The following is a 20,257-nucleotide window of genomic DNA, read 5'->3' as shown; positions in this document are numbered from 1 at the left end:
TAATGTTCGTAGTGCGGGACTTGATTGACATCACTCGTCGGATGAAACAACAATTAGGGCAAACCCTGAAAATGGAGACAGTGGAAATAATAACGGGAGTCCAGGTGACTGAAACGTGAAAGACGAGACACGAGGTGACGACGTCCGAAAAATCAAGAGACAAAGATCCAGGAAGAAACAATAGAAATAAAATGTATAGAGACTCGGGAGATAGAAAAAAATAGAGGAGAGACTGCACGATAAAGACGGGGTTAAAAACGAGCACATACACACGGAGTTAGCGAGGCTTAATGGGGGCGAGCTGGCAGGCTGTCTCATGACCCGGTGCAAGCAGCTGGATGGCCTCCTTCGGGAACGGAGGGAGACGCTATTCTCCCTTGAAGCGAGTCACGATCAGGTGGGTTCGGTCGTGCCAGTCGGAGTCGAGGGGGCGAGTGCTGTGGACAGGTGCACGTGCAGCTTGGGGGGGTATGGAGACCACGGGACCCCAAGTGGTGACACTAATCCCCAGTGTGATTGTCCCGGTGTGTGTGGTGAAAGGTGTGAGCGTGCCCCCGTGTGCGAGTGGTGTGGTCACGAGTGTGCCGAAGTGCGTGCTTCCCAGCACGCCGTGTGTGGATGAGGCACCGCGTGTGAGTGTCACTGCGTGTGCGAGTGAGCGGCCGAGTGTGAGAGGAACAGCATGTGTAAGGTCGCTGTGTGTAAGGGAGATGACGGTCGGCATGCGGGAGCACGCAGCCACGTCTCCCGGTGTGAGTGTAATGGAATGGTGTGTGAGCGTCGTGACACGCAGGTGTGCGTGGATGGAATGGAAACGACGACGGCAACAGAGGGACAAGGGCCGAGTAGCGGCCGTAGCTGCATTGGGGACCGTGCCGGGTTTTCCCAGCAGCGAGCGCAAGGTCCGTGCTGTGGTACGCACGAGGCCACCACGTGCGCGCTTGCGGGAGTGAAAGCCGGTCCGGAAACGCCAGCGGTGGATGTTGCCGATCCCGCGGACAGACAAAGGGTGGGCAGGATTTCGGATTTGGACCGGATGGGTTCTCCACGCGGGCGGGTGTGTGAAGCTCCAACGGGCAGAGCACATGCGTTCGCGTGGGGAACCCCTCGAAACGCGAGGCTTGTTTTTTTGTTGTTGTTTGCGACCTTTTATTGAATCTCCAACTTGCATCACGTAAGGGATTGATAGTGGGTTTAAAATGCCCGGTAAATAATCTGAACCGTCGAAGTCGACGATAACTCCGCTCGGTTATCTCTGCAGCACGGAACGAGCCGCTTAAGCAGTTCATGTCCGGAGTCGACCTGTGGCATGGTAAAACTCCTCGGTATGCTACTCGCGCGAGTACTTAGGTAAATCGACCATTCGGCGATCGGACCCTATTTCGCACGGGTAGAATGCGAACTGAGTTGTGGTGAGGTTAAACCCCCACCTGTGACTAGCTCCGGGCGGTAGTTCCCGGAGGGTCATGACCGAATTGTCCGTTCCGGTAGGCGAGGCGGCCGCTTTTGAGCACGCGGTCGTTCGCACGCCGGACGGGCCAGAATTCGCAACAATATAATCTGAACCACCTGGGTTTAGTTGATTAGGTGAGAAATGTGGGTGGGTCTTTACACACAAACACACACACACACACACACACACATACCTAGTGTTAGCTCAATGGTTTGGGTGGTGGACTTGGGATCCTAGATCCTGAGTTCAAATCCCCCTTGGCGGTTGAATTAATACCAGGTGGGGTTGACTGCTTGTCATCCTTCCGAGGTGGCGAAATGAGTGCCAGCTTGCTGGTATCCAGTGTCGGAGTGGCGACCAATATCCAGGGTTGTACCCAATAGCCAAGGAGACTGCTTCGGCAGCACCAACGCTCTGCACAGAGTATGGTCCCAATGGATGGATACAATCTACATGTATACATACATATAAGAAGTAAGCGCTTCCAACCACAAGTAAAAAGAGAGCAGACTCGGCCTAAGGCAACATTTCGCCAGCTTTACAGCCAACTTCCTCAGGTACAATAGACTATTGTCTGTTGACACAAAAGCGAGCCACATATCCATTTCGACTATTGTGCCTGAGGAAGCTAACAACGTAAGGCTAACAACAACTTTCACATTTTTTTTGGTTAATCTTTGAAAGGTTAATAATGTATAACACAGGTAAGGCTAACAATGCATGCGAGTGACCCCTGAACTTTGTTCAAGTCGATAGACATACAGTATTCAGTGACAGTACGAATATTGTAGAGCACTGGCAAAGTGGCTTTGGCACTCCAACAAAATGGTTGAGAAGAAACAGCTCGCTTGGCACACGCTGAGCAATCACCGAACCGTCATATTAAACATACACCTCCCGGAGATGGCCGAAATGTCAAAATTGGACAAATGAATGCTTTTTTATGAGTCGGAACAGCTTCTAAATTCGATTGAGGAGCATAAATTTTGTTATTATGCTTAATTTACAAGATTCTCATGGTTATCGCATGTGCGGAAATGAAATAAAGCCAATAACGCTGGCGTCTCCAGGTGTTTATAAGCATTACAATGTACCCAGCGATTCACAGCTATGATGAACTCGCCTCCATAATCTGATCAGGTCAGGTCAGGTATGGGAGCATGTGCCAGAGCAGCATGTTGCTGCATTCTCTTTCCGCCGGTACTCAAGGGGCCTCCGTCTGGCCATCCCCATCTCCTCGACATGCTGATCAACCTGCTGCAATCACGAAGCACATTGTCAGCCCATTGGCCTCCTCCACTCACGAACCTCCCTCGCTGAGAATTTGGTGAGCAGGATCAGCATCAGGGAAGCGAGCCACATGTCCATACAGCCGCAACTGACACTCACTGACTATGTAAGTAACAAATTTCATTTGAGTCACTCTCACCAACCGCTTGTTGGACACAAAGTCCGACCAGCGATAGTAAAGGATTCCCTGGTCAGAGTCCAAGTCTCACATCCGTAGAGAAAGACTGGAACGACCAAGGACCTGAAGACTTGGACTTTCATCCTCCTGCACAGGTACCGACAGCGCCACACCCCATGATCTAGTGAATCCAAGACTCCCCAGGCCCGACCCAGACGTCTATTGACCTCTGGCTTACAGCCAGCAGAGACATGAATATCACGGCTAAAGTAAGTGAATCTCTCCGTGACCTCAACATCCTGACCACAAATAGGTACAGACAAGGTAGCAGCCTTCAAGATGTCACTGAAAGCCTGGATCTTAGTTTTGACCCAGGAAACCCGTAATCCCATCGGCTCCGACTCCTCCTTCAGCACCTCGAGGGAACCCAAAAGGACATCCAAAGTCTTCGCAAAGATGACAATCATCTGTGAAATCAAGGTCGGAGATCTTGACATTCCCAAACGATGCACGGCAGCTTGATCTCAGACATCCTCCCCAGATTCCAGTCCATACAAGCACTGAAAAGTGTGGGGGGCAGTGCACATCCCTGACGAACTCCAGTAACAACTGGAAATAATTTGGGGGTGATATCACCACATCTCACAGCACTCTCAGGACCAGAGTAATTTTCACACATCAGATTGATCAGTTTTGGTGGCACCCCACGAAGACTAATAAGCCTCCAGAGGTCATCCGATTCACTGAATCGAATGCTTTGAAGAGATCAACATAGGCTACAAGCAGCCCCTGCCGAAACTCTCGTCTTCGTTCGGTGAGGACCTGAAGAGCAAGGATACGGTCAATCATTGACCTCTTTGGTGTAAAGCCTGACTGCTCGGGGCGCTGGTGCTCAAGCAGGTGGTAGCGAACCCCATCAAGAATCATCTGAGCAAAGATCTTGCCTGGCACTGAGAGCATCATCACCCCACGGTAGTTGTTGCAGTTCTGGCGATCACCCATCCCTTTCCAGAGATTAACAACAAGGCCCTCTCTTCCAGTCAGTTGGTATGAAGCCTTTGTTCCAGGCAGAGTACAGAACTGCATGCAATGACATGAGTACAGCATTTCTACCAGCCTTGAGAAGTTCAGCATGGATGTCACAGATCCCAGGAGCTATATCCAGCCTCTATATCCAGTGTTTCCACAACCGAAGGTGAATTACAGTTGAATGGAGGGTCAGCAATGGGGATAGCAACACCCCTAACATCCAACTCAACTGCTGCTGGATCAGCCTGCTACAGCTCCTCAAAGTAACCGGCCAGGCAGGCCTTCACTTCGGACTCCTCTGTCAAGAGCCCACCACCTTCCGCTCTAACTGCAGTACATCGACTGACAGGCTTGGAGGAACACAATGTGCAAATTCCCCTGGAAGGATGAGAATCACTTGACCACAGGTGATGCTCTACCCCCTCACAGATTCCCTGCACATAGCCTCCTTGTCCACCCTCAGTGCACGTACAGTTTTACGCCTCAAACTCCCTGAACAGCTCAGCTCTGCCATTATGCCAGGTGCTGCGACTCTGGTCAATGGTATCCAGTGTCCCTTGAGAGACAAAATACTTCTTCGCCCAATGTTGAGTTCCAAGACATCCACCAGCAACATCAAGGATGGTGGTCTTGAAGGCACTCCACAACTCTTCGGGATTCCCTAAAGCACCCAGACCCCCCCCAAATCCCCACTCAGCCTGTTCGCAAACTCCTAAGCTACCCTCTCAATCTTGAGCTTGTCAACATCCAACCCAGGCTGGGAAGGCACCATTCTCCCAGATTCAAGCTGTAGCTTCAGAGTTGCCACAACAAGCCTTTCGTTGGCATTGAGGAACTGAGCATTCCGGAAGACCCTGAAGTTCTGAATCATCAATGCGCACATGGTCAATCTCCATTGCCACACCACCAGTGTTGGAATACCAAGTCTAACGATGAGCCTGTGGGTGACGAAACCATGAACCAGCCACGCTAAGTATATGACTTCTTCCAAAGTCAAGGAACTTAGTGCTCTTCTGCTTCACAGACGGAGGCCCCAGGAGTCCCGGCAGAAAGTGGATGCAGCGACGCGCTACTCTGGTGCATGCTCCCATACCTGACCTGACATGAGTGACGAATCTGTAGTCTCATAATATGCTCGTTGACCGGTGTTACCGCAATTATCATTGGAGTCAGCTTATTGGACATAGCTTCAGCAACTCTTTGGGCATGGTAACCATCATAGTGACCACACCAATAGCAGGTGAAACCCCCGACTATGATCTCACCACTATCTGGTCTACGAACCTCAGAGAGTGCTGCAATACCGAAGTTCAAACACTTGAGCTCAGATAACAGAGAAAGGTGATTATCCTCTCGAAGGGATAGCACATTCCAGGCACCCACCCTAAGGGACCACCTCAGGTTAACCTAAGGAGACCGCCATCTGGTGGACGACACATCAGCATCACCCTGACACAGACCACCGCAATCCAACCTAGGAAGGTTACCCAATGTTTTTCCTCCTATCATCAAAGAGTAGGGGTCTCGAAGGCCTTGCCCCAATCTTGTCACCCGGTGAGCTGCCCTGTGAAGCGCAGCTGCACAGGAGGTACTCCCACGGAGTGGGTTTTCAGTTTTCTTTGTGTTTGTAGTATGTTTTGCAGAGTAAAGGGGATATAGTGGCCAGAGTGCAAATCCTACTCCCAACCTCCAAAAAAGAAAGTAACCTAATCACAGGAGGACATCTGCAGTCAGTTGGGCACTAGAAATAGATGGCCGTTGGCTCACAAGTTGATCCTCCACCCATTGACAGGTTTTGTTTTTAATCCTAGTGGGTGTCCATATCTACACACCCTCCTCACCTGGTGGGGAAGACGGTTTAATCGTCGATAACCGGACCAAGAAACAGGTTTGTACAGGTTTACATGGTATCTGTAGCAAGTCACAGATCTTATCTGGCTTGTCCTGACAATTTGATATCTATGAGGAAAGTTTAAAAAAAACTCGTTTGGAAATCGTTGCACCCTGTTCCAAGTCAAGAGATGGTTAAGCAGGCCAAAAAAACATGGTGGCTTCAGACCCCAGCGAGGCTACCCAGGATACGCCTTAAAATCCCAGAGAGAGCGGTGACCGAGGATGGCGCCTGATAAAAGATGCAATTAAATATAGTAGATAATTATCTTCAAAAGGGGTGTTTTAACTCACCCATACACCCAATTTTCAGTCATGCACTTCCTTGGAGTTTTCTTAGCATGTATGCACAGTTTCAGGCTGCTTGGTTTCATGTTTTTGGACTTATGGAGGAGACACCCACACACAGACATTTATTAGTATGGATACATTTATCGTTTTTAAAAGACTAGTCTAATAATATTTTTTATAAAGCATTGCAGTGAAGTCTGATCCAAATAATTTTAAAGCAATATATGTATTTGTATATTGTAATCAGTAAAAAAAAAAAAAAATAGTGTGGTAGATAAAAACATTCGAAAGGAAATAACTTGCACCAAAAACTTTAACATTTTCACGCTCACGTTCACGCTGGGGGTATCGCTATAGCTCTCTGTTCTTCGAACAGGCGAGCTAAAAAAAAACCTGAAGGCAAGTGCCATCGGGTGAAGATGCTGGTCAAAATACTTAGCGGTTACATTGGTTAGCTTGGGATCTTAGTGTCCTGAGTTCGAGCCCCTGTTTTTTTTAAACTATTGAATTAACACAAGGTGGGGTTGACTCAGCCAGGCAGCCTTCCGAGGTCAGCGAAATGAATACCAGTGTTCTGGCAATAGGGGCATTGAATCAGTGGCATAGCCGTGCCCTCAACCAATGATGCAACCAGCAGCCACAGGCTGCACACAAAGAAGAGGTAGGTCAAAATGTGTGGAGCTTGACGAAGCACGACCACCCGATCTCCAATGGACGTGAGTCCTGTACATGCACAGATCATAAAACAGAGCCGCCTATCTGGATATCGAGCTTATTTGGGTGGGGCTTATTTCCAACTTCAAATTCGGACATATTTTAACGAGGCTTCAGAAAAACGAAACTTTACACTTCTACAATGGTTTGGCAAAATTAAATGACACAAAGGGAATGAGTTATAAAACATTCATTTGATAAAAAAATCACTTGGGAATGATTCAGAGTTTCATTCATCACTCACCTTCTGCTGAGAAGGAATCTTCACCCGGCTCTTCCTTCACACGAGTGACGTCCAACATCGGAGGAACGTTACCATGGAAACCTCGGGGGCTCACTCGACCCGTTTCATCTGTGGAGAAATGGACGGACGTCGGGGCCGTGGAGGGTTTAAAATACCGAGAACATCTTGAGGTAATTTATAGTTTTATCGTTTATAAAATAATAAATTAAAAAGTTAATTAAAACCCTGTGAATAAATGGTTAAACGTCGTGCTGGACTCGCCTTGTGAAGAACAATTCTCCCCAAGTTCAAGTTTCACCTTCAGCTCCTCATTTAAATCTATAACAACATCAATGGAGTCAGAAACCAAACTCACCACAACCCGTCAGGTCATTCCCATCATCCAGCATCGTTATCTTCAACTTGTACATTGTTATTATAGATCGTTACCTTGTGAGGGAAAAACACCTGTAGGTTCAGGTTCCACCTTCACCACCACTATCGGATCTGTGGAGAAACAAAACCCGTTTTAAACAAAGATCACACTCGGAGATTTTACTTTAAAACAAACTCGTGTTAAACTCTTCCTTTATTTACTCTCCGAGATATTCATCAACGTGGTTTCTCCGTCATGAGAGAACCCCGTACCGGGTTCCTGGTCCGTCCCGTCCCCTCCATCACGAAGGTTCTGAACGTCAAGGATCCTGAACCCGCAGATCCCAGCAGCTCCTCCCGGACCCCCTCTGGTCCCTCCATCAGAGCCCGACTTGGAGTCCGAGTAGTTGGGATCGTGAGCGCAGCTCGGGGGGTCTCGGTCCATGACCATCAATCACCGCGAGTTACAGAACTGATTCAGTTGGATCGGGTTCGTCTCTTCCCAACTACACACAAATTAAAGGAAATTTCTATCATACCGGTGGATATGGAAATAATTCAGGTGAACTATTGTACTGTTGTTATACACATGTCACTTCCCCAAATATACACATCTTATATCTCAACCACTCTTGTTTCACTTTTTCAGAGCAAGAGGTGAAAAGGAGGGAGGGAGAATGTACAAGCCAAGCTCGAATATACACCACGGATGAGATCATGTGGCGAAATCTCATTTATTCCTTTATGAACAATGCAGTTCACAAAGGAAACTAATATATGTAACTAGTAAATACAATGTCACTTCACAAACGGGAATACGAAGGGGGTGTGGGTGAGAGAAAGAGGGAGAGGGTGGGGGGGGGGGGAGAAAGAGGGAGAGGGTGGGGGGAGAAAGAGGGAGAGGGTGGGGGGGAGAAAGAGGGAGAGGGTGGGGGGGGGAGAAAGAGGGAGAGGGTGGGGGGGGGGGAGAAAGAGGGAGAGGGTGGGGGGGGGGGGAGAAAGAGGGAGAGGGTGGGGGGGGAGAAAGAGGGAGAGGGTGGGGGGGAGAAAGAGGGAGAGGGTGGGGGGGGGGGAGAAAGAGGGAGAGGGTGGGGGGGGGAGAAAGAGGGAGAGGGTGGGGGGGGGAGAAAGAGGGAGAGGGTGGGGGGGAGAAAGAGGGAGAGGGTGGGGGGGAGAAAGAGGGAGAGGGTGGGGGGGAGAAAGAGGGAGAGGGTGGGGGGGAGAAAGAGGGAGAGGGTGGGGGGGAGAAAGAGGGAGAGGGTGGGGGGGGGAGAAAGAGGGAGAGGGTGGGGGGGGAGAAAGAGGGAGAGGGTGGGGGGGGGAGAAAGAGGGAGAGGGTGGGGGGGGGGAGAAAGAGGGAGAGGGTGGGGGGGGAGAAAGAGGGAGAGGGTGGGGGGGAGAAAGAGGGAGAGGGTGGGGGGGAGAAAGAGGGAGAGGGTGGGGGGGGAGAAAGAGGGAGAGGGTGGGGGGGAGAAAGAGGGAGAGGGTGGGGGGGGAGAAAGAGGGAGAGGGTGGGGGGGGAGAAAGAGGGAGAGGGTGGGGGGGAGAAAGAGGGAGAGGGTGGGGGGGAGAAAGAGGGAGAGGGTGGGGGGGGGGAGAAAGAGGGAGAGGGTGGGGGGGAGAAAGAGGGAGAGGGTGGGGGGGAGAAAGAGGGAGAGGGTGGGGGGAGAAAGAGGGAGAGGGTGGGGGGAGAAAGAGGGAGAGGGTGGGGGGGGGAGAAAGAGGGAGAGAGGGTGGGGGGGAGAAAGAGGGAGAGGGTGGGGGGGGAGAAAGAGGGAGAGGGTGGGGGGGAGAAAGAGGGAGAGGGTGGGGGGGATAAGGAGAAAGAGGGAGAGGGTGGGGGGATAAAGAGGGAGAGGGTGGGGGGAGAAAGAGGGAGAGGGTGGGGGGGAGAAAGAGGGAGAGGGTGGGGGGGAGAAAGAGGGAGAGGGTAGGGGGAGAAAGAGGGAGAGGGTGGGGGGGAGAAAGAGGGAGAGGGTGGGGGGGAGAAAGAGGGAGAGGGTGGGGGGAGAAAAGAGGGAGAGGGTGGGGGGAGAAAGAGGGAGAGGGTGGGGGGGAGAAAGAGGGAGAGGGTGGGGGGGAGAAAGAGGGAGAGGGTGGGGGGGGAGAAAGAGGGAGAGGGTGGGGGGGAGAAAGAGGGAGAGGGTGGGGGGGGGAGAAAGAGGGAGAGGGTGGGGGGGAGAAAGAGGGAGAGGGTGGGGGGGAGAAAGAGGGAGAGGGTGGGGGGGAGAAAGAGGGAGAGGGTGGGGGGGGAGAAAGAGGGAGAGGGTGGGGGGGAGAAAGAGGGAGAGGGTGGGGGGAGAAAGAGGGAGAGGGTGGGGGGGAGAAAGAGGGAGAGGGTGGGGGGGAGAAAGAGGGAGAGGGTGGGGGGGAGAAAGAGGGAGAGGGTGGGGGGAGAAAGAGGGAGAGGGTGGGGGGGGAGAAAGAGGGAGAGGGTGGGGGGGGGAGAAAGAGGGAGAGGGTGGGGGGAGAGAAAGAGGGAGAGGGTGGGGGGGGAGAAAGAGGGAGAGGGTGGGGGGAGAAAGAGGGAGAGGGTGGGGGGGAGAAAGAGGGAGAGGGTGGGGGGGAGAAAGAGGGAGAGAGGGGGGATAAAGAGGGAGAGGGTGGGGGGCATAAAGAGGGAGAGGGTGGGGGGGATAAAGAGGGAGAGGGTGGGGGAGAAAGAGGGAGAGGGTGGGGGATAAAGAGGGAGAGGGTGGGGGGGGAGAAAGAGGGAGAGGGTGGGGGGGAGAAAGAGGGAGAGGGTGGGGGGAGAAAGAGGGAGAGGGTGGGGGGAGAAAGAGGGAGAGGGTGGGGGGGAGAAAGAGGGAGAGAGGGGGGAGAAAGAGGGAGAGGGTGGGGGGGGAGAAAGAGGGAGAGGGTGGGGGGGATAAAGAGGGAGAGGGTGGGGGGGATAAAGAGGGAGAGGGTGGGGGGATAAAGAGGGAGAGGGTGGGGGAGAAAGAGGGAGAGGGTGGGGGAGAAAGAGGGAGAGGGTGGGGGGGAGAAAGAGGGAGAGGGTGGGGGGAGAAAGAGGGAGAGGGTAGGGGGGAGAAAGAGGGAGAGGGTGGGGGGGAGAAAGAGGGAGAGGTGGGGGGGAGAAAGAGGGAGAGGGTGGGGGGAGAAAGAGGGAGAGGGTGGGGGGAGAAAGAGGGAGAGCGTGGGGGGAGAAAGAGGGAGAGGGTGGGGGGAGAAAGAGGGAGAGGGTGGGGGATAAAGAGGGAGAGGGTGGGGGGGAGAAAGAGGGAGAGGGTGGGGGGGAGAAAGAGGGAGAGGGTGGGGGGAGAAAGAGGGAGAGGGTGGGGGGAGAAAGAGGGAGAGTGTGGGGGGAGGAGAAAGAGGAAGAGGGTGGGGGGAGAAAGAGGGAGAGGATGGGGGGGAGAAAGAGGGAGAGGGTGGGGGTGAGAAAGAGGGAGAGGGTGGGGGGGGGAGAAAGAGGGAGAGGGTGGGGGGAGAAGGAGGATGGGAGGAGGGAGCAAGAAGGAAGCAAGGAGGGAAGAGGGTGGAGCTAGGAAGTGGGGGGAGGGAAGGGGAGGACGAAGAGTGAGGAAAGGGGGGTGGGGAGAGCGACGAGGATGGGGGGGGAGAGAGGGAAGTGGGGAGAGGATGGGGGAAGTGGGGAGGGGAGGGGGTTTGCGAAGAGGTAAGCATGAGGGGAGGGAATTTTGACGCGTTTGGTAGAGAGACTTGTGGATAAGGGGTGGGGGGTAATACAGGACTGGGGTACATTTTGTGGTGTCGTGGCAGTGGTGCTTCGAAGGCAGACACGAGCGGGGGAACAGTTCAACCCGGCTTTGTTGCACGAGCGGGAGCGTTAGCGTACGTTACCCGTAACTCCCCTTTATTACGTACTCGATGCACTCTACAAGCCACAACGACTACAGCAACCACTACAACGCCTCAGGCGGCGCGCACTCCTATATCCCTTGCACACGTGATCACGCCGACCACTCCTCCACATCATGCCCTGCCCCCGCAGGCCCGCTACACCACACTCAGGTCAGGTCAGGTATGGGAGCATGTGCCAGAACAGCGCGTCGCTGCGTCCACTTTCCGCCGGTACTCCAGGGGCCTCCGTCTGGCCATCCCCCAGGCAGATGCCAGGCCCATCCCCATCTCCTTGAGATGATGGTCAACCTGCTGCAACCATGAGGCACGTGGTCGGCCCACTGGCCTCCTCCACTCATGAGACTCCCTCGCTGAGAGAATCTGGTGAGCAGGATCAGCGTCAGGAAAACGAGCCACATGTCCATACAGCCGCAGCTGACGCTCACGGACTATGCAGGTAACAAATCTCATCCGAGTCTCTCTCAGCAACCGCTCGTTGGACACAAAATCCGACCAGCGATAGCCAAGGATTCTCCGAAGAGACCTGGTACCAAAGGAATTAAGTCTCCGTCTCAGATCCTTGGTCAAAGTCCAAGTCTCGCACCCATAGAGCAAGACTGGAAGTACCAAGGACCTGAAGACTCGGACTTTCGTCCTCCCGCACAGGTACCGGCAGCGCCACACCCCATGATCCAGTGAATCCATGACTCCCCAGGCCCGACCCAGACGTCTATTGACCTCCGGCTCACAACCTGCGGAGACATGAATATCACTGCCAAGGTAAGTGAATCTATCCACGACCTCAACATCCTCACCACAAACAGACACAGACAGGACAGCAGCATCCAAGATGTCACCGAAAGCCTGGATCTTTGTTTTGACCCAAGAAATCCGTAATCCCAACGGCTCCGACTCCTCATTCAGCACCTCGAGGGCCCCCAAGAGGATGTCTAAAGTCTCCGCAAAGATGACTGCATCATCTGCAAAATCAAGGTCCGAGATCTTGACATTGCCAAACGATGCACCGCAACTTGATCTCTCCGACATCCTCCCAAAAATCCAGTCCATACAAGTGCTGAAAAGTGTGGGGGCAAGTACACACCCCTGACGAACTCCAGTAACAACTGGAAATAAGTCAGAGATGGTACCACCACACTTCACAGCACTCTCAGTACCAGAGTAGAGTTCAGACATCAGATCGATCAGTTTTGGTGGCACCCCACGAAGACCAAGAATCCTCCAGAGGACATCCCGATTCACTGAATCGAACGCTTTACAGAGATCAACATAGGCTGCAAGCAGCCCCTGCCGAAACTCTCGTCTGCGTTCGGTGAGGACACGAAGTGCAAGGATACGGTCAATCGTTGACCTCTTTGGTGTAAAGCCTGACTGCTCTGGACGCTGGTGCTCAAGCAGATGGTGGCGAACCCTATCAAGAATTATCCGAGCAAAGACCTTGCCCGGCACTGAGAGCAGCGTCACCCCTCGGTAGTTGTTGCAGTCTTGGCGATCACCCTTCCCTTTCCAGAGAGGGACAACAAGGCCCCTCTTCCAGTCAGTTGGGATGATGCCTGTGTTCCAGGCAGAGCACAAAACTGCATGCAACGACGCGAGTGCAGCATTTCCACCAGCCTTGAGAAGTTCGGCATGGATGCCACAGATCCCTGGAGCTTTGCCCCGTTTCAACTGGTTCACCGCAGCCCGTGTTTCCACAAGCGATGGTGGACCACAGTTGATTCGAGGGTCAGCAACAGGGATTGTAACACCCTTGACGTCCAACTCGACAGCTGGGGGATCAGCCTGGTACAACCGCTCAAAGTAACCGGCCCAGCGGGCCTTCACTTCAGACTCCTCTGTCAAGAGCCTACCACTCTCTGCTCGAACTGCAGTGCTCCGAGGGATGGGCTTGGATGAACGTAATGCGCGAATTCCCCTGTAAGCGGGACGAGAATCACCTGTCCACAGGTGATGCTCTACCCCCTCACAGATTCCTCGCACATAGGCCTCCTTGTCCACCCTCAGTGCACGTACAGTTTTACGCCTCAGCTCCCTGAACAGCTCAGCTCTGCCATTCAGCCTGGCCCTGCGACTCTGGTCAATGGTATCCAGTGTCCCTTGAGAGACAAAATTCTTCTTTGCCCTGCGGTGAACTCCAAGGCATCCACCGGCAACATCAAGGACGGTGGTCTTGAAGGTGCTCCACAACTCTTCAGGACCCCCCAAAGCACCCAGACCCCCAAGTGTCCACTCAGCCTGTTCGCAAACTCCTCAGCTACTCTCTCATCCCTGAGCTTGGCAACATCCAGCCTAGGCTGGGATGGTACCATTCTCCAGGATTTAAGGTGCAGCTTTAGAGTTGCTACAACAAGCCTGTGGTCAGTATTGAGGAACTGAGCACTCCGGTAGACCCTGCAGTTCTGGATCATCCTCCAACGACCGTCAATGAGGACATGGTCAATCTCCTTTGCCACACCGCCAGCGTTGGAATACCAAGTCCAGCGATGAGCTTGCGGGCGCTGAAACCATGAACCAGCCACCCTAAGTCCATGACTTCTTGCAAAGTCAAGGAACTTAGTGCTATTCTGGTTCATAGTTCCTGACCCATGGGGACCAACACACACCTCATAACCATCCCTATCAGTTCCAGTCGATGCATTGAAATCCCCCAAGACTAGAAGTGTATCTCGTCTGGGGCACTGATCAACCACAGACTCGAGTGTGGCGTAGAATGTGTCCTTCACGGTAAGATCACTCGCCTCAGTCGGAGCATAAATAGAGACCAGGGAAATGACACCTAAGGAGTGACGAATCCTTAATCTCATAATACGCTCGTTGACCGGTGTTACCTCAATTATCATTGGGGTCAGCTTATTGGACACAGCTACAGCAACTCCTTGGGTATGGTAACCATCAGAGCGACCAGACCAATAGTAGGTGTAACCACCCACCATTAACTCGCCGCAATCCGGTCTCCGAACCTCAGAGAGAGCTGCAATCCCGATGTCCAAACGCTTGAGCTCAGATGATAACAGAGACAGGTGATCATCCTCTCTTAGGGATAGGACATTCCAGGCACCCACCCGAAGGGACCGCCTCAGGTTAACCCAAGGAGACCGCCGTCTGGTGGACGACACCTCAGCACCACTCCGACACACTCTCCCGCAATCTGACCCAGGGATGTTACCCCGTGGTTTCCCTCCTATCAAAGATGGGGGGTCCCGAAGGCTTTGCCCCAATCCCATCATCCGGTGAGCTGCCCTGCGAAGGGAAGCTGCACAGGAGGTACTCCCACGGAGTGGGTTTTCAGATTTTTTTGCGTTTTTGCGTTTTGCGGAATGAAGCGTTTTACGGTGGCTGGAGTGCAAATCCTGCCACCAACCTCCTAATAAGAAGTAACCCAACTGCAGGAGGACGTCCGCAGACACAGTTGGGCACTAGATATGGATGGCCGTTGGCTCACAAGGAGCTCCTCCGCCCTTTGACAGGTTTTGTTTTTAATCCTGCTGGGTGTCCATATCCAAACACCCTCCTCACCAGAAAACCTGGTGGGGGAGACGGTTTAGTCGCCGACAACCCGACCATGGAACAGGTTAGTACAGGTTTACATGGTACCTGTAGCAGGTCACAGATCGAACCTGACCTGACCTGACCACACTCCTCCCTCCTAAAACCATGATTATTAAATGACCATCGTCATAATAAGCATAAGCAGCACAGGATACCACGACATAAAAGCAGATAAGGTACAAAAACGATAATAGCCTCAAAAAGAAAAAGCATAGGCACATCACACCATATAACGTGTCGATGTGAGCGAGTGGAGCTGCAACGGCCATGTCCCGAAGACTGAGTTGCCCAATGAACCCACAAAAACTCTGACCGCGTTACAGATATCAAGCAGCAAGGCGAGAAGCACAGCATCACTACGCAGCAAAAGCGCCCCCAGGCGGCTCATGCTTGCACGCCCTCCGGCGAGGTCGTGGCGACCTCCCGAGCAAACCTTCCCCGGCACCATCAAACGCCCCCGGCCGACAAGGCGGCACATCTCCCCCCAGCCAGACTAGAAGCAGATAAACATTCCGAGGCCAGAAGCCCGCTGTCTGGAAGCCGTGGCGCCAATGCCAAACCCGATTGACCTTGGGTGGGGATGCTGAACAGCGCCGTCGGCTGGATGCACCAATCACCCCACAACAACCCATGCACCACAATCAGCCGAGATTCCAACGTACGTCCAAACGGCCTCGGGCGAGAACAGAGAGTTGCGCCCTAGGCGCCAGGCACGTCTGACCTTGCCGAAACCAGAGGTGGGGGTAACGCTGAACAGCGAACCAGCCCCGGCTCTGAGTCGATCTCTGAGACCCACACGGCAATTAGACGGTAGCGATTCCATACAAACCACACATCAAACCCAGGCCCGTCATAAATCAATAAGAACATCATCTGTGCAATTGCAAACTCCTTTTTTCGTACAGCGCGTTTTTCCGATAAAATCCCCGCACACGACAAAGCAACAACCCGTGGCCCGTGGCAGCGAGAGGTCAATAAAACCTCTTTATTTGCCATAATCGCTCCCAAAGCCTTCACATCACATCCGTTATCACGAAAATCCCACCGATTGACCCCAGCCAAACATATTCTCACACATGAACTGTCGGCATTTATTTCAACAACGTTAAACTGCATCACTTGAGCAATGAAAATCAAATACGCAATGAACAGCAACCCATGAACCACATCACGTGTCCGTCTCCCGGCTGTCGTCGCGACGTTGCGATGACCTGCTTGTCGTCGACAGTCGCGATCCGTGAACTTCTTGAACGCGACGGGCTCGCTGCAACTCCCCGTTGAAATCGCCTGACCGACACAGGCGTGCATTGCATCATGAGCGCAGCCGAAGCGCGAGAGCTCAGCGCGAGAGCTGGCACGGCTCCCGTTGCTCCCGAACCGCAGATCATCGTTGCAGGAAGCAACGAACGACCGCTCCCGTTGAATCGATGCGGCTCCTGCCGCCAGAACCTCGCCCTCGGGTCTCGAAGGAAGCACCGGCGCACCTGGAGGCATGAACTGGAGATCCAGCTCGAGGTGCGCCAACCAGTCCCGACCCAAAAGGGCGGGCCCCTCCCCTCGTACCACAAACACCGAGAGTAGGGCGCTTCGACCCCGGTAGACCACCGAGACGTCTGCCACCGCAAGCGGTGCAATTGCTTCGCCGGTGTACGTGCACAGCGACAAGGTCGTCTTGACCAGGCGAACACCGCGAAGACTACGAGCCGCCCGCTCGCCCATGACCGACACTGCAGCCCCGGTGTCAACGTAAAACACAGTCGGCTCGCCATTCACCTCGACTTCCACCGTGATTGGTCTTGTCACCTCCGGACCAATCGAAAACAGACTCAACATTGGTTGCCTCTCCTGCTCCGGCCCGTCGGCATCGCCATGCCCCGGCTGCAGGCCACTCCCCAGGTCACTGGGGTCCTCCCGCACCTCGCCATCCAAGACCCCAATGGAGGCCCCCGCCATCCGACACACGCTTCAAATGTCCCACCTTGTGACAATGCAAACACACGGTGTTCTTATACGGGCACACTCGTCGCAGGTGCGGACCACCACACCCCCAGCACCCCTGGAAATCCACCTCGCTCCCGGTGCGGCCGCGCTGCGGCGCGCGCCCCCGGCCCGCACCGCCAGACGCGCGCACAACCTGGGGCACCTGGGTCATCGCGTGGACCCCGGGATCAGCCGACATGCCCCAGCTGGAGCTACTCATTACGTCCTGGCCGGCGATGGCGCGGACATCCGTGAGCGTCTGCTCGACAGCCGAAGCAGTCCCGACCGCTGAGTGGAATGTAACGTCGACACCGCTCATCCGCAGAATGGCTGCCACCATCTTCGCGTCTTTCAGACCTGAAATAAAACGATCTCTGATTCGCGCCGGACGCTCCTCGGCCGTAAACTTGCTAGCCACGGCCGAATGCTTCACCTGTGCCACGAAATCTGCAACGCGCTCCTCCGCACCCTTCGCGAGGTGATCGAACTGGTACCGAGCGAGCTGCAATGACTTCTCTGGCGCCAAGTGGGTCTTCATCTTCTCCACGATATCCTGAAACGATAGCCCGTCATCACTGGGCTTATCTGGAGCTACCAAATCACTCAGAAGCCGGTAGTGCTCCGTTGACAGCGAGGCGAGCAAGATCGACTTGTGTTTGCCTTCATCATCCACATCATTCGCGTGAAAATAGCAGCCCAATTGTTCAGAAAACAATTCGAAGTCATCTCCCACGAAGACGGGCACGCGCCCGTGCGCCGTGCCCCGACCTTCTGCCATGCTGGTGAGATGCCTGGCCCTGGAGCCTGTGATGCGCTCTTCGCGATGCGCCCCTCCGGGACCTCGAACCGCGCGGGGTGCGCTGAGTTACTCGCTGCCGATCCAAACCCAACCACCCTGCACACGCCGATCCGAACAGCCTCGTCGCCAAACTGTGGTGTCGTGGCAGTGGTGCTTCGAAGGCAGACACGAGTGGGGGAACAGTTCAACCCGGCTTTGTTGCACGAGCGGGAGCGTGAGCGTACGTTGCCCGTAACTCCCCTTTATTACGTACTCGATGCACTCTACAAGCCACAACGACTACAGCAACCACTACAACGCCTCAGGCGGCGCGCACTCCTATATCCCTTGCACGCACGTGATCACGCCGACCACTCCTCCACATCATGCCCTGCCCCCGCAGGCCCGCTACACCACACATTTAATTACAAAATGGGGTACATTAAAACAGCATGTTAATACAGCATGCGGCGACCGACGGGGTATGATCATGCGGGGTGGGGAGGGCGTAAGGGGAGGAATGATGGAAAGGGAAGGCGGCATGAGGGGCGGGGAAGGGAAGGCGGCATGAGGGGCGGGGAAGGGAAAGCGGCATGAGGGGTGGAGAAGGGAAGGCAGCATGAGGGGTGGGGAAGGGAAGGCGGCATGAGGTGCGGGGAAGGGAGGACAGTGTGTGGGGTGGGGAGGGAAAGGGCGATGAAATGCACCCAATCTGCAACATTTTCTTTTTAACCGCCGAGTTTTATATACAGTAGGGTGGTCCAAAAAAGTCTAAAAAAAAATAGAATGTTGCTCCACAAGCTTAAAATTATTCTAATATGATCCAACAACGTGCATAAATTTTTTTTTAGCTTGATCGGAGGTGATTTAGAGGTCACTCCATCTGACGACTTTTCGTCTCATGACTTGAATAAATTAGGGTATGGTCAGGTACGATTACGGGTACTTCTGGATGTCCGAGGTGGAAATGGAGTGCATTTTCGAACTCTATGGGGTCGATTTACTCCAAGAAATGACTGCACCGACATTGAATTCACTACCATTTCGAAAATATGACCTAAAACAAGATTTATCATTACTGGAGTTGAGTAACTAATCCTCCTACTCATTTCGATATTTTATAATCTATAATTAATTTGTTGTCCATCTAAACATTTCTTAGAGTAAATCGACCCCACTGAGTTCGAAAATGCAGTCCATTTTCACCTAGGAAGTTCAGAAGTGTACGGATTCGCATCTCACCATACCCTAATATAATATAATAATAACAACTAAATAAATACTATTGGCCCCGCCCCCAGGGCGATCGATATATGCAAATTTGTGGATCAAAAAGCCTTCACGCCCACTTTTTCTCGGGCCAATGGGGAGCGAGGTGAAAGGTCAAAGGGAGGGGGTCAAAGGCGAAGTTACGGGGGGATAAAAGGACGGTGTTCGTCAGTCAGAAGAGAGTCGCAAAGGAGTCAGCGAGAAAGAGTCGCGAACGAGAACGAGAAGGAGTCGAGAACGAGAAGGAGTCGGAACGGAGGGGACGAGTGTGGAAGACTGGAGCCCGAAGCCTGCAGTGGCTGGAGAAGCTGAAGAGAGCCGGACGAGGGGGTGCTCGCGTCGGTGCCAGGAGCTGCACGTCCGCGGGAGGCCAGCAGCGCGACCTGGCCGAGGTGGAGACGCACACCAGGGATAATAAAGATCCTCTATACCCCGAGCATCAGCAACCCCCTCCTGTTTCCCCCCGCGCTGAGATAGTGCGACCAAGGGGGCCCCTTTTCCCACCCCCCTGCCTGACACTGTCCGCGAGGCCCGCGGAGAGAAGCGCCATCGCCGCTCCGCGTCTCATCACCAGACGGGTAGGCCCGACCCGGTCTCGGCCTCAGGCCTGCCTCATTCTTGGGGGATTTCTTTTCCTTGGTTTTGGGTATGTGTTGTCGGCGCCGTCTGTGAAGTAGAATTGTATAAGTGTTGCCGTGTGCTCGGTAGTCGGTATTAGCTCTGCACTGTGTTTTCACTTTTATGTTTGCTTTTTGTGTAAATGGAATTGTGTTTTCTTTTGTTTGTGTGCATTTGGTGGAATTGTATTTGTGTGCTTCCCGTGTGCCGCGAATAAATGTGCTTTATTGTTGAACTGTTCTCCCGCTTCGCTTCGTCTTTTCCTCCATTGAATCCCCATCTTGCTTCACGTAAAGGGTTGGTAGTGGGCTGAATACGCCCGATAATTAATCGAACCGTCGAGGTCGACGATAACACCGCTCGGTTATTCTGATAGTACGGAACGGGTCGCTTAAGTGGCCCGTGTCCGAAGTCGACCTGCGGCGAGGTGTGATCGCCCGGTCTACCCTCCGCGTGGGTACTTAGGTAGTTCGAATTTGGCGAGCAACCCTATCCCACGCGGGGGCTGATTGGCTCGATCGCGGTGAGACCGAAAGGTCCACCCGTGACTGGTTCCCGGCGTTAGTCCGAGAGGGTCACGACTGGATTGTCCGTCCGGTGGGCGACGTGCCGCGATTCGAGTTACGTGGCCGTTCGCACGCCGGCGGGCGCGAATACCGCAACAATATTTTTCGTGAATCATTGAATCTAAAATCTAAAACACTGGATGTTGGGCCGGCGAGAAATAAGTTCAGGTGGGAGTGGAGACAGCAATAGAGGCAGAGATGATAGTGGTATTTGGTAAATGAGAGGAAATATTCTAATAGTTTGTAATTCCATTGATTGAAAAATTAGGGTATGGTGAGATGCGAATCC

The 20,257-nt window shown here is 53.6% G+C and overlaps 1 protein-coding gene across 1 annotated transcript in view; it reads right to left on the bottom strand.

Moving 5' to 3' along the window:
- Window positions 1-20,257, bottom strand: part of LOC147009968 (uncharacterized) — a 220,325-nt gene that overhangs the window by 79,230 nt on the left and 120,838 nt on the right. The window contains exons 9-12 of the mRNA XM_085863200.1: window positions 7,459-7,515; window positions 7,291-7,347; window positions 7,030-7,137; window positions 1,730-1,867 (exon numbers count right to left, since the gene is read on the bottom strand). Of these exons, the coding sequence (XP_085719326.1) occupies window positions 1,730-1,867; window positions 7,030-7,137; window positions 7,291-7,347; window positions 7,459-7,515 (360 nt within the window). The remainder of the gene's footprint in view (window positions 1-1,729; window positions 1,868-7,029; window positions 7,138-7,290; window positions 7,348-7,458; window positions 7,516-20,257) is intronic.

Source organism: Eptatretus burgeri, chromosome 17 (genome assembly GCF_056783735.1).
Source record: "Eptatretus burgeri isolate ZD-2024b chromosome 17, Ebu_testis_v1, whole genome shotgun sequence".
NCBI lineage: Eukaryota > Metazoa > Chordata > Myxini > Myxiniformes > Myxinidae > Eptatretus > Eptatretus burgeri.
The sequence above is the reverse complement of the archived record's forward strand: the minus strand, read 5'-3'. Positions and strand labels throughout refer to the sequence as shown.